This window comes from Opisthocomus hoazin, chromosome 20, assembly GCF_030867145.1.
Source record: "Opisthocomus hoazin isolate bOpiHoa1 chromosome 20, bOpiHoa1.hap1, whole genome shotgun sequence".
NCBI classification, from domain to species: Eukaryota; Metazoa; Chordata; class Aves; order Opisthocomiformes; family Opisthocomidae; genus Opisthocomus; species Opisthocomus hoazin.
In genome coordinates this window covers 14,130,093-14,144,549 of record NC_134433.1, presented here as the reverse complement: position 1 = coordinate 14,144,549, position 14,457 = coordinate 14,130,093, and the positions used below count along the sequence as shown (strand labels likewise).

General features: G+C 38.3%; 1 protein-coding gene across 3 annotated transcripts in view; it reads right to left on the bottom strand.

Moving 5' to 3' along the window:
- The window catches only part of MED13 (mediator complex subunit 13), a 56,838-nt gene that overhangs the window by 30,378 nt on the left and 12,003 nt on the right, over window positions 1-14,457 (bottom strand). For all 3 annotated transcript variants that reach the window (XM_075440498.1, XM_075440499.1, XM_009945811.2), the window contains exon 3: window positions 13,854-14,022. In XM_075440498.1, the coding sequence (XP_075296613.1) occupies window positions 13,854-14,022 (169 nt within the window). The remainder of the gene's footprint in view (window positions 1-13,853; window positions 14,023-14,457) is intronic.

The window sequence follows — 14,457 nt, the reverse complement described above, 5'->3', positions numbered from 1 at the left end:
AAGTTATCTTAAGTGTCTGCCAGACTAATACGCTCCCATAGGAAAAGAACAGATGTTTAAAAGCAAGAAGATGCTATTCACATTGGACATTAAATTAGGTCCACCATCTCAGTAACAGAAGAAAGTCAAGGAGAACCTTAGAAGTACTTCATAAACCAGTGAAAAATAAATCCTTTTCTGTAAGGAAGGCAGACTCAAACACCTGCTCAGTCTCAGAAAAAAAAAAATTAACAAGTCAAGGGAAACAGATTACATTCCGTCAGTCAAAATAGCAGATACTAGTGCGTTTTTTGCAGGGTCCAATGGAAAAGACACTCCATGAACTCCTGTAGCCTAAAAAGACTATATGAACACACCATCATTGTCTCCCCCAAAAGTAAAATTAGACCCCACCAGCTAATGTCCAGGATTGCACGCACCCTCTCTGACCTGATGAAATGCTTGCCATTCCTCCATCTACAGCATGAGAACAAGATACAAACAGAACTGACCAACTCCAATCATCTAAGCAACCCTACTAAAATGCAGCCTCCACAGCTGCAGTTACTGGGTACATCTTTAGCATCATTTCAAAGACCTTTCCTTCATCCACCAAGCAGGTAGATGGTGGGACAGCAAACAGTAAGGAAAAAAAAAAAAGTTTCTGGAATTGCCACAGTCCATTCAATCTATGAAAACAGACATAAATCGGTTCAGTGAGTCTCACCCCAAAGAATCAAAAAGCACCCAGCAGGGTAGTCACCACAATGAGGAGAAAAAAGGCCATAGTGCTAAATACACGGCTTTGCCTATCAGCAGATTTAAAATTAGGGATCTGAAACACTTGAAGGATGAGAGAACCCACAACCCATTCAAGGAGGAAGAGGAAGCGCAGCCTGGTTTTTTATTACAGTAACTTAAGCAGGCCATGAAGTGAACTCAATGAGAAACTGCTCTAAGTGGCTGGCCCTGACTGAAGCATAACAGTTTTCAAGGTGCATCACGTCTGCGGTGGTATGCTGATCTCCTGTTGAATTTTAATTGTGGTTTAGGACCCAAAAAAAGCCAGGATCCAGACGAGTGAATTATGGCCATTCATTGACAACCACTCAGCACAACTGCTTCAGTAATACAACTCTGGACAGAATCCTTCTGCAGACGAAATCCCAGTAAAGTTACTTTCCAAAATGCAGTGATGATGGAGCTAGTCATCATGTTGACGATTTCAAGTTCAAATGAAGTCACATGGTTAGCAAACACCACTAAATTCTTATACGAAAATCTGATCAAACTTTAATCCTTATGCAAATAGTTGAAGACTGATTTTCAAATTGAATTTTATATTAAAATCACGTTGGATAGTTTTAAGGTGAAAGAGTGGATAGTGTTCTTGGTTCCAAGTGACACATAACAATTTAGAAGCTTAGTATAAGTGAGGCAAAGTTTAAAAATAAAACCACATATTCTTTAAATACGCTTTAAATGCAATTAAGCTATGTCTCTTGTAAACATCACATTATCACACAGATAAAGGGTAGACAATCGTAGCATAATCTGATGGAATTCACATAAACCAAGACAAAAGAGAAACATCAGCATGATAACAGAAGCATTTCAATTCATTACTCTGCAAAACTAATCCTAAGAAGTGGCGAAGAAAATTCAAGGTCATCATGCAAAAGCCAAATCCAAAAAAACCAAACAAAACCTCCCCAAAATTAGAACTCTTTTCACCCCCTGCTCGGCAGGGGAGAAGTTTCCAACAAAATAATAAAGTAAGAGAGTAGCCATTGTTGTCACTGTCATCATTCAACCAGCTTTGGCAGGCAAGCTGCAAGCACACTACTCGCACGGCAGGGACAGCGGATCTGCTACGGTACAGTTCATTCTAGAAAATACAAACATTACACAATTCTCACTAATTCTGGTTACAAATTTAAGTGTTAAACAGCAAAATTATGCACACCACCTGGGGTTTTTGTGTCAGTACTTTGAGATGCAGCGAAGTCTTTTGATACACAATAGGATAATATTGTTTCACAGTAGAAATACATAGTAAAAACAGCGATGCCCTTAAGCTAAGGGAAAAGGATTTCCACATGGTACACACAGTAGCTCCTGAAAACATGAGTCTTAGTTTAAACTAAAGGTTAAAAGAAAGGCAAAACTAACACTATGTACTCAAACACAGCACTAAATTTCTTCCCAGCTAGTCATGCTCAGAAACTGTTTCTTCACATTTAACATCACCACTTCTGTTAAGTTACAAAACTTTTGGAAAAACCGATGCATGTGAAATAAATCACAAGAAATACAATGAGGAATCCTAGCTTAAAAAAAAAAATAATTAAAAAAAAAATCAAAACCATGCTGTAGCTCTTTGCAGGGGAGCAGAGAAAAGGAGGAAGGAAAACAAAGAATCGGAGCTGTAAGTTACTGGATGCCCCTACATACACCATTTTATGGACTTAGCAACAAACTCTCTGAACGTGTATGATTTTTACTTTTTTTAATTAATACCTTCGTACATTCTCCAGTTCCTTAAATTTCCAGAGACTGATTGCTAGTAGGCAGTGCCACTTCAACTTCAGATTAGAAGGAAGCTTCTCAAACCTTACCACAACCTATTAAAAATATGTATCTCCATAAAATCTCCATTATTTCTCTAACCCATTCTCTCCACAATAACTCACCTCACAGCCAAAAATCCTAATCAAGCAAAAAATTTACCTACTTATCACTTTGGGCTAAATTGGCAAACTACCTTTACAATTCAGTCAAGGACACCGTAACAGCCAGCAAGCTAGTGGTTTCCTGCCTGCTAGCACAGAGTTCATCCTATGCTTTTATTTGCAGATATTTTTTAAGTAGCTTAGAAGATCACCAGATAATTTCTGCACAGAATCTCATGACTAAAATATTAAAAAATACCTATAACTCGAGGCTCAGAACTTTTCTCCTGCATGCACAGAAAAACCAGTGAAGTCCTTAAGGTGCAAATAGAGCAAAAAAAATACCTTGTCTTAAAGCTACTATTAATACCCCCAATTCCCACCCTCCTTTTTTTTTTTCTACTTTTACAATTATGATCAGGTATTGTTGCATGTTCATACATAAGAACAGAGGACAGAATTATAACAGAAAATTCTGAAAACAAAATAATCCTAGTTCTCTCCAAAATCTCATTTTCTCCCCTGAGCCTGAATATGAAGTTAATCCATTAAAATTTCTAATATTTCTAGTTAATATCATTAGAAGTCCTAATCACAGAACTTAGTATCAGTAATTCAGTTTCCAACTGATCTATGAATAAAGATGTTCTAAAGTTTCACAAGAATTCTTTAAGAACTTCGAACACACCAGAATTCAGTCAGAATGAGTTCCAATACTGAAAGCAACTTTAAAAACAAAATAAAAAGAGACATCCTTTGGAAGTAATGCTATTTTAAGCAACCTTCAGTCCTCACCTACGCTCTATTAAAATGCATTTGTATAAAAAATATTTTTGATTCCCCCATGCTTCCTCTTCACTCTAATCATACAAAACAAAGATGTTTTAGTTTCAGAGACAAAGGATTATGATTCTATGTGAAAACAAACAGAAACTGATGCGGAGAATTTCAATACAATTTCTACTTCTACCTTTTTCAGAGAAACTGAAGGGAAGAAGGGGAAAGCACACTGAAATTTACATATACATGAGGTTTCTACATCTCCATTAGCAAATCTGAAAATACCTCCTTGAAAAAAAAAAAAGGTAATTAGGTCTGTTTTTTCCTCCACATTAGTACTTACGTAGAGCTTTACATCTTCAAAGTGCTTCACAAACATTAGCTGCATTAGAACCTCACTAATCCACACTTCACTAGATTGCATACTTCAAATCAGCACCACACTATGGCTGAAACCCAAGGAGACTGCAACATCAGAAGTAACAAGGAAGACTCCAACTAAAAAACCCTATAGCATATTTCATATGTAAATTCAAAAAAGCATCCAAATGTTTCAGCTGAAAGAATATTTTGGTTTTGGTTGTGTGGGGATTTTTTGGGTTGGTTTTTTTGTTTTGTTTTGTTTTATTTTTTAATTACCATCTCATATTTTCCTGGGTTGTTTTTGTAAATTACTTCCGAGTTGAACCAAAAGTGGCTTACCAAGTCAAAGCACTGCTAACCCTACCAAAATATTAATCATACCCTTATAAACTATATGCTTTCTACTGCCATTTCCCAGATGAGGAAAATGGACATTGCAAAGCAAAATTACTGTCCCAGAACTAATGGCTTTCATAATTAGGATTCTACCATTTCCCCTTCAATGGGGTAGAACACACCATATTTAGGAGCACAAACACATCAGCTACAGTTTTAAGTCTAATTAATACGCATCATTATTTCAGATCGTTAGATAATGTTTGTCAAAAATCGGAACATACTGGCCAGCACCCAGAATCCTTTGGGGCATTTTGACCAAGAATCATATATCATGACTGGCTGACAACAATTCTCAGCAGCAGCAACAGAGCTGGGAGTTCCCAACTGATGCATCATAGCTGCCCAAATAGAAATATCTCCAAATAGTTATTCTTCACTACAGACTATTTTGGTATGCCACTTAAATAAATTTAAAGTATCAAAGAAGTTCCTTTTAAAAAGGTGGCAGTAGCCTTCTATAGTAAATTCTTGGGCTGGACAACAGAGTCTTACAATTGTATAGGTTCTTTTGGAAATAAAAATTTAAATAGAAAAAAAGTTTTAAGGCAACATACACACAAACACCATGAAGCCCCAAGACCCTTCATATTCAGTTCTTTTTTCATTGTTATTCTTTTTCCTTTAAACAGGTTGAGATAACACTACAACAACCAACACAGGACAGAAAACAAAGCATAACTGCCAAAGAATAAGTCTTGAGGAATTACATACCTGACCACACGCTCAACATGCACTCCATCGTCCTCTATTCTACGATACATTACACCATATGCTTTGTTCTTTGTCAGGCAACCCTCGAGGGCTTTTCATCACGAGAAGAGTGAAGCTGCCAAGCCACTTGAGGCTTTCTGAGCTAACAGAAGACAAGCAGAAGCAACTCCCTCAAGAAAACCCATCTACCACCTTGTCTTCCTACGTGCTTGCTCAGAATAGTTCTCTGTGACTATATACATCTTCCAGGTACAGCATAACACCGCAATGAACTAATGAAGAGAAGCTTTCTACGCAGCCACCTTCACACCTCTAATGGTTCAACAGCCAGTCTTCTTTTCAAACACAGCATCTTCAATTTCCACTCACCATCCATAATCCTCAACTACAAAACTCCAGAATCTTAATTCGGGCTAGAAAGGAGCACAAAATTAAGGATGCATTTGCTGTAATAAGCAAAATATGAAATAAGTAAAATACTAAAATCAGATTTTTATATTAACACAGTACCAAAAATAATTGCCAGGAAAACACATTCACATTTTCTTGATTTAAGAAATGAAAGGAAAAAAAAAAAAAAAAAACACCCCACAAGGCAAGTACACAAAATGTTTCAATTATTAAATACTTCAGGAGTTTTCTCTGTTTTTGTTTTAGTTATTTTAGGGGAAGTTGTTTTGTTTTCTTAAGTGCTGGGGGCTGAAGAAAATAGAGGATAAGATAAATTGGTTCCTAGTTCTCTAGGAAGAACATGCTATCATACATACTCATTACATTGTAGTACTACTTTCTATGATAAGAGTCTGAATCATCACTAATCAATTCACAAACATGCCTTTCTTGCCCTTGGCTACAAGTTCCCCTATAACATCAGAGTTTGTATCAGCCCCATCAAAACGTCTGCACTTCAAGCAGACACAGTGGCATTAACATCCTTAATGTGAAAGCACAACGAAATCTAAACAAATGCACATCTACATTTTCCAGCAAGTTACATATTCTGTACCTTAACACGAAGTAATAAGATCTCAAAATACAGATGCTTCTCTGACTACTGACAAAAAGATGAAACAGTAGACATTTTCCCAAGCATCTCCGAGTAACTCCCTATGGTCATGAAGGTAAATATAGCAGAAAGCTGATTTTGATGATAACACAAAGCAAAAAACATAGCTAATAGCAAAGTAGAAAAAATCTTCCAGTTCAAAGCACATCACTAATGACTACTGTCAAAAGGCTCTCCAAAATATTTTCCAGATAGCTAAGGATGTTTTGATTTTAGTTAGACCTGTGAGATAAAAATACTCATTTATTCCGTAACCAAGTTATGTGCACTAAAACAAATACCAATTAAGTGACCTGTATTCCAGAATAAGTCACATTCACCCTAAAGACTTCCAGATTTTTAAATTAACTTTATTATTAATGAGCTTAGCTTCATCCCAATAAAAACAAGGTTGAAACAAAAAAAACTATTGTATTATTGTACACTACTAAAACTATAGCATGACATCTTACAAAGAAGCAAAGCTGATTTTTTCAGAATGCAAACAGTTTATATACACACATACACACTAAAAAGTATATATTTCTCCAGATACAACAAATTATGAACAATGCTACAAAAAGTTTGCTCACGTTCCTGTATTTCAGAACTTAAATGAGTAATAAACCTGTCATCTTACATTTTAGCATCCTTTAATTATTGAGGATGCAAATCTCAATTATCTGAACTTGAGCTTTCACAATTAAATATACGTGTGCTATAAAGAATAAGAATCCAGAACATATTTGGAAAACAGATAATAGCTAGACGTTACTCTATTTCAAAGCCAGTAACAGCTTTCAGTGTATTGCTCTTTCCCATTCTGAAACATTTACAAACATCTTGTTAAGCCAGATTTTTTTGAAGTTCAAAATTGAAAAGCATTATAAAATTTTCATTTAACAAAATCTGAAGTATCTGTATGGTTTTTGCATTAAATTATTGTTCAGTGAACAAAAAGAGCATAGATTTATTGTTGAAAGCTAAAAGAAAAAAAAAAATCAAAAGCCACACGATTTTTTCGCTTTTCCTGATGAACCAACCGCCATTGTAACTTAAGCTAAATAAGAGAAAACTGCTTTGTGATGTAAAGTGCTAAATTTGTCTGCTTGTAGTCTCTGTAGCAACCCAATATTCCAAAGAGACAATCATGTGATCAATGCTCTCAGCTCCTGCTGTTTATCCTGCACTGTCCTACTTACAGCAGCTCTCAATTCCAGCTGTCTACAGTAAAAGGAAAAACATCACCTGCTCTCCTGCCGGTACATGATGCCAGAACAGCTTCATTAGAGCTGTTGTAAAAAAATGCTGACATTGCCTGATTTGAAGATTAACATAGGGAGGAAATTTACACCGCAAAGAGAGTTGAACAGACTTAATAGAAAATATTCCAACAGCATCAAGCAAGAGCCCCGTAGTTTCAGCTAGTAAGGTTTCAAATTAAATGTACAGAAATAAATGCAAAACCTGTGGCTACATGTTGTTCTTGTATAGTTAACTCTCTCAAGTATAAAGAAGTTTTTGAGCTTTAACACCCAGAAATCTCCTCATCCTGTTACTTAATAATTCCCAGCATCATTCCAGAGGCAGCAAGAAGCAAACTACTCCCTTCCTCTCGAATGAGGTCCCCATGGGAAATAGGATAAAGGCAGCCAAACAGGGGGATAAGGCACAAGCATGGGCTGAGGACCAAAAGCTCAGCATTCCCTTTGTCTTACAGGCAGCAAAGACCAAACAGGCAATAGCTGGTCTCTTGCGGAGTAGCTGCTGTTACCTTATCAATATAAACGCTGCTGAAGTAGGCAGCAAGACCATTTCCACAGCCCAACTTAAAAAAATACCCCCACCCCCTCCTGCAGCCATTCAAGACTGTGGATCTGCCAACACACTGGCACCAAACCCAGCAATCACAGCTGCTGCGGCCAGTTTTACCTCTTCCTCTCGACAAAATGAGGAAAAGAGAAAAAAAAATACATATATTCAGAACTATGATAAGCACACCTTCAAGTCAAGATAACTACATGTACAAAGGCTTATAAATTTCATTTTTTTCCTGTCTAGAATATTTTTCAGCAGTCATTTCCCATGAAGTTGTATACCTGTTATTTACAGCAGGTAGATGAACTAGTATTTCCATGAAAAAATAAAATAATGGTGTGCTGGCATTAAAAAAATCCTGTACCCAGACTAATGTTAAATAGCGTTACCTGTGAAACCTGTGCAGCAAGTTTCATTTTGTAAGCTATGATAAGCTTATCACTTATGATTTTCCAAGCAGGTTTTTTGTTTTTGTGTTTTGTTTTTTATGTGAACTCAACACAAGTTCTGGTTTGCCACCATTGGCTGTATTATTTCCTATTTACAAGGAAAAAAAATAGCAACCGTACAAGTAATATAGTAGCTTTTAGTATTCTAGATTTTCAGTGGTCTATCAGATCCTCCCACAAAACCAGGATTACTCAATTATTTGCTTACTGGTATTTCTACTGTGTTAAAGTTTAGCAAGTTGTACGTATTACTAAAACTTCAGGAGATATCCTCCACCTAAGCGTGTTATACTTTCACTTCATTAGGACTATCAGATTTAATCTTCATTAAGGAATTGTATCAAAAATAGTGTTTAATCTGACAAATTTCCTAATCATACTTATTCCAGGTATACCCGAGTATTTTATCATCCAGCTGGCAAGAGGAAAAGCCTCGTCCAAAGGTTGTTATTTGAGCAGTCTAACCAGAAAATGTAGACAGGCAGTTGGATGCAGCAGGTCACAATCTCCATCTCATACATTTAAAGTGTGGATTTCTGAATAAAGCACACACAACCATATTTCCAAGCAGGGCAATAACAACACAATAGATAGGAAAGGAGAAAAGAGAAAGACATTCCTATTTGTCAAGTTTTGTAATTTGATATGCAGTCATTTAAACCACATTATTGAGCTTCCGTAATCTACCTTGCTTTAAGTGATTGAAAAGGGTTGTGACAAATATCAAGGCAATGACTTTTTTTCCTGTTTGGTTACAGCTAAGACCATTAGCAAAACCTTCTCTTTAGACTTATGTTCAACTGTTTTTCTCCTGATGACCCCCATCACCCATTCCTGAAAACTGAAAATCACCTACTTACAAACGAGCAACAACAAAAACCCCACCCCACAGACTTTAGGTGGCCAGCTGCTCCATTCCTGCCCTATCTATAAACAGAAGTGGAACTAGCATGCTTGAAAACCTCAGACAGTTTCCTCGGAACAAGTCAGGATTACCATGCCTAACGGATCAAATTTCACCCAATACATGACAGTCTCACTTTCCTCACTGCTGGTTTTAGACTGGGGAGAAGTAGGGGGAGGGAGGGAAGAGCAGGTCATGGTTATTACCTTGCAGCCTCGTCAACATGCAGCATGTGACTGCACAATGCAAGCATCTGAAGTTCTTTCTTTTTCCATAGCAAAATTTTTAAGAGACGTTAAACAATAATATGAGGTTAGTTTAATAAGTTTGTTTGTTTGTTTTAGGAGTCACATCATTAAACATAATTAAACAGTGAACACTTAAAACCATCTAATTCTTATTTTCTTGGTCGTCTATTCACATGCCACAGTGGCATCAGTTTATGAATATTCGGGACTGCCCTCAAGGTATGCAACACAATGATGACATGGACGGAGTTTTTTTAGTATAACCTTACACAAGGTAGAAAAGCAACAGAGCAGCAGACAGGAAGCCACGGCTGCCTGAGGATCTGTCATCACAGCCAAACGCCTATTAGAAATCACAGCCTCACGCCTGTCACACTACCACATACATAGGAAAAGCCCAACGTGGCTGACTTCTGTTGTTGGGAGACTAGGTAACAGAAAATCTCAGATATTCTGGGATCACATGCTTTCAAACAGAACTTGGCAAAATCCAGAAGGAATCAGCTTCAAATGAAGGAAATAGCTCTAACTGCACATCTTTCAAAGAGAAAGCAAGTCAAAAAATGGGACTAAAGTCCTGTACATCGCTCAACCATAGCTCCAGAAAGCACATGTTAAGAAGTTACCTCCACCATCAAGGGCATTGACTGCACAGTCTCTAACCAAAAGTCTTCGAAACTAAAGATTGCCAGCAAGAACAACCAACCTTATCAAAATCTGCAGTTATACTACACAGAAAACGAGTCTACAGAGCGGCCAGCAAAGCCTAAAGTGCAGGGTAGTATAAACTATGATCTAAAGCAGAGTGGTAGCAGACTTCACAGCCCCAGTACACCAAGTGCTTTTAAATTATACAGGCACATGAATTCTATACTCAGGGTTTCTGAAGGTAAATGCAAAGAACAGTCCCCAGGAAAGCAAAGCATACGTAACAATATCGAAGTAAGGCACTAGAGGTAACTGCAACAAGGTCTGAAATAAAGAAAGACAACACTCATACAAGGATACGACAGCATGGGGCAAAGCCTTCCTGGTTTTGGGTACATGCACTTTCTGCCTGTACTTCTCCCACTATTCAATGTTTTCTAAGATGGAAAGGATGAATTAAAAAAAAAATATACCAACACCATCACAGGTAACACTCTTCTTCCTTAAGAATGAGCTATACATTTAATCAACATCAGGAATATTGAGAAGTAATTACAACCTTCCTGAACAGAAATGCTCTATTCCCTATGACAGATGCAATACCTGCCACACTCATCTGTGGCCACAGAAGCAGCACTACTTTTTAGTGAGACACACGTATTTCTAACAGAGGAAGAAACAGAAAGTCTTCCAAAAAAAATTCTGCTCCTCCTATATCAAGAGGGTAGTATGACATGTTTTTGAGATTAGTATTATGAATATTACTATTCCTGTTAATTGAAAGATGGTAAAAATGGCCAAAAGACAAAAATACAGCATGAAAACTGTTCTGATTCTTAAGATACGTGCATCCATAATCATAAAGAGAACAATAGCTTTGGGGAGGGGCTGGTGGTGGTTTGCTTTGGTTTTTAATTGTCAGCCACACCTAAAAAAAACCCCATAACACTTTGTATAGGTCTTACTGATTAAATGGATCCCGCGGAAGGGAAAACATGTGAAAGTTGCCCAGAACTAACAAAATCTAAACCTTAATGCCAATTCTCTGGTAAGAAACATATTAGCACCGTGGGTGCAACATACAGAGCATTTTGTAGGCAGGCTGAGAGTTCTTTTATGTTGAGTTTGTTCAGTGTCATGCTTAACATTTGGCGAGAGAGGTATGTCCCTTTTGACTAGAAGAGTGTTCCAACCTACACAAGAGATGAAAGTCCACTCACAGAATCACAGCATGGTAGGGGTTAGAAGGGACCTCTGTGGATCATCTAGTCCAACCCCTCTGGCAAAGAAGGGTCACATAGAACAGGTTGCACAGGACCTCGTCCAGAGGGGTTTTGAATATCTCCAGAGAAGGAGACTCCACAACCTCCCTGGGCAGCCTGTTCCAGGGCTCCGTCATCCTCAGAGGGAAGAAGTTCTTCCTCATCTTCAGACGGAACTTCCTCTGCTTCAGTTTGTGCCCATTGCCCCTTGTCCTGTCGCTGGGCACCACTGAAAAGAGTCTGGCCGCATCCCCCTGACACCCACCCTGCAGATATTTAGAGGCATTTATAATGTCCTCTCTCAACCTTCTCTTCTTCAGGCTGAACAAGCCCAGCTCCCTCAGCCCTTCCTCGTAGGAGAGATGTTCTAGTCCCCTCATCATCCTCATAGCCCTCCGCTGGACTCTCTCCAGTAGCTCCTCATCTTTCTTCAACTGGGGAGCCCAGAACTGGGCACAGCACTGCAGATGGGGCCTCACTAGGGCAGAGTGGAGGGGGAGGAAAACCTCCCTCAACCTGCTGGCCACACTCCTCCTAATGCACCCCAGGATCCCATCGGCCTTCTTGGCAGCCAGGGCACACTGCTGGCTCATGGTCAGCCTGTCATCCACCAGCACTCCCAGTCCCTCTCCGCAGAGCTGCTCCCCAGCAGGTCCACCCCAGCCTGTACTGGTGCATTGGGTTGGTCCTCCCCAGGTGCAGGATCCTGCACTTGCCCTTGCTGAAATTCACCAGGTTCCTCTGCATCACTCAAACCATTCCACTCGATGTCTCCTCCTCCACCATGGAGTGGCACACCTTCTACCTACAGAGGTGGTACCACAAAGCACCTATTTCAATCATTTCTGTTTCTCCCACAGAAACCAGTTCAAGCCAGTGGCAGCAGCACAGGCTTGAACTGATACCTCTGAACAGCCTAACCTTCCAGAGAGTACAGATTGCCCAAATTATAGATATTCCTAGAAGAGATGAGCCACATGTGCCAAGACTACGTACATCTGTTAACTATCCCCCTCACTTCATTTCACAAAAGCCAGTACTCAGCTCAATACCATGTGATATTCTATCTGGTACAAAACATTAAGATTTCTCAGCAAAGAAATTGTTTTTACACAGATCTGTGTAAATCTTTCTACATATTTTTTCCAGTAGTTTTAGAGTACTTATGATGAAGTTGTTGTCTGGGTAAGCACACAATTCCTTCAGTTATTTTCATCAAGCATGCTGACTTTCTGACCTTCTTTAAAAAAGAATCAGAGCCTCCAAATTAAACAAACACTGTAATTTTATTTTAAAAGCTTTCATCAGCTTTTCCAGCTACTGCAGAGAGCTTTATACAATCACTGTAAGAGATGCCATGCCATAACTAATGCTAGTTTCAAACGGCAATTTAGAAAACCAGTTCCTCAGATGAGGAAAGCTCAGACCGGGCCAAGACAATATTGGCTTAAATAGTTAAAAGTAAACTCTTTACTATTGATTTATAGCAACACACAGAAGAAATGGATGGACAAGGACTCCCCAGAGAGGAAACATTTGCCCTGACCAGGGTGGAGAAAGAGAAACCTAGAACTAAAGGACAAGTTTATACATAAATTAAAAGCAGCAGTTCACAACTACTAATAGAAACACACACAAACATGTGCTTCTGCTTCTTTTGCTCCAAAACAACTCTGATTTGCTTTCAAGTTTGAATTTATTGCAGAAGATGCCAACAACGGCCAACTCCACACCCTAAAAGCGAAGTCACTGATAAAAAAATTTCCTGCATGCAAGATTTAACACATACATACACACACCTCCACCCCACCTCCCCCCCAAAAAAAAAACAACTCATTGTCTAAGCTTTAAATTATTTTGGATTTTGAAAGCTGATTTGGGAATAGTGATTAAACTTGTTCCAGCTAACCCAGTTTTATATTCATTTCATTATTTATTGCTAGGCAACACAGACCGTGTCAAACCATGTTAGAACCATGAGAAGTCGTCCTTCCAATTTAGATCAAAAATTCTCTTCTCGCCCTCCTCCCCCTCAATGTGGAGACCACGTGTATTCTTTTAACACCAGTGCTCCCAGACAACCTTCTTTCTGAACTAGAGCTGACACTTCAAACTCTCTTCTCAGCATCTCCTGTAAGATGTAGTTTATCCAAACCTCATGTGATGCCTGCAAATAGCTCTCTAGATCCTGCTTGCTCAAAGAAGGAGTCTTTCTTAGTATTTACAATCAGAATTAGTCCCAGTCACTATACCGGCAAGTCCAGAGCAGGTATCTCTTCACACAGTTATCCTTTTCTTCCTTTCTATAAGACTCTAAGTTCTTTCCAACATCCCATTATCCATGGTCTGTATATGAGTACCAGTACAGAAGAGACTGCCTACAACCTTTAGTATTACCTCCTTTCGTCACAAGGAAGTTTTGAAGAACTCCAAAAAGGCAGAAAAACAAGAAAGATCAGAGATCCAGGTTCCCAAACAAACCATAAACAGAGTGCTCTTAATTAAATGTTTCTTCTAGCACAAAGCTTAAATAAACCCTATAACTTCTTTAATAAAGCAAAATAAACCATCCTACCTTTTGTTTATAGGTTTTTCATCTTTCTCATAAGGCTTCACAAACCATTTCCCAATGCGTACGAAATTCCGATTCATTAAACACCTCTCCAACAGGTTGTGAACAGCTTTGAAAAGTAGAGTGCGACATTCATAAGAAAGTCCATTCTCCCAAACACCATCTTCCTCTTCTACAAGGCAAAAGAAAAAAGTAAATTAACGTTGAATTCCAACCTATTATTTCACGCACACACCACAATATCCTTTTTTCTCCCACAAGCTTTTAAGACATTCACAGCATAACATGTAACCAAAAAAAGCCTATAACATTCACATAGCAACTCTACTGACATTATAATAGTGTAACTGCTAAAAGTAATCAGCTATAAAAATATCTTGTCTCTCACAAGAGAAAAAAGATTCAACAGCTATTTGTACACAAAAGGAAACAGCTAGCACCAGTACATTACATATTTCAGCCTGCAAGATCATTGTATGACTGATCTGTCTGCAAGGTGGGTCATGTTTTGGGTAGTCCAAATTATTTATCCCAAAGAGTTAGCTGACCATTATATTTAAAAATAAAGTCCTCAAAGCCAAACTTTTACTATAGCCTAGCATCTTTA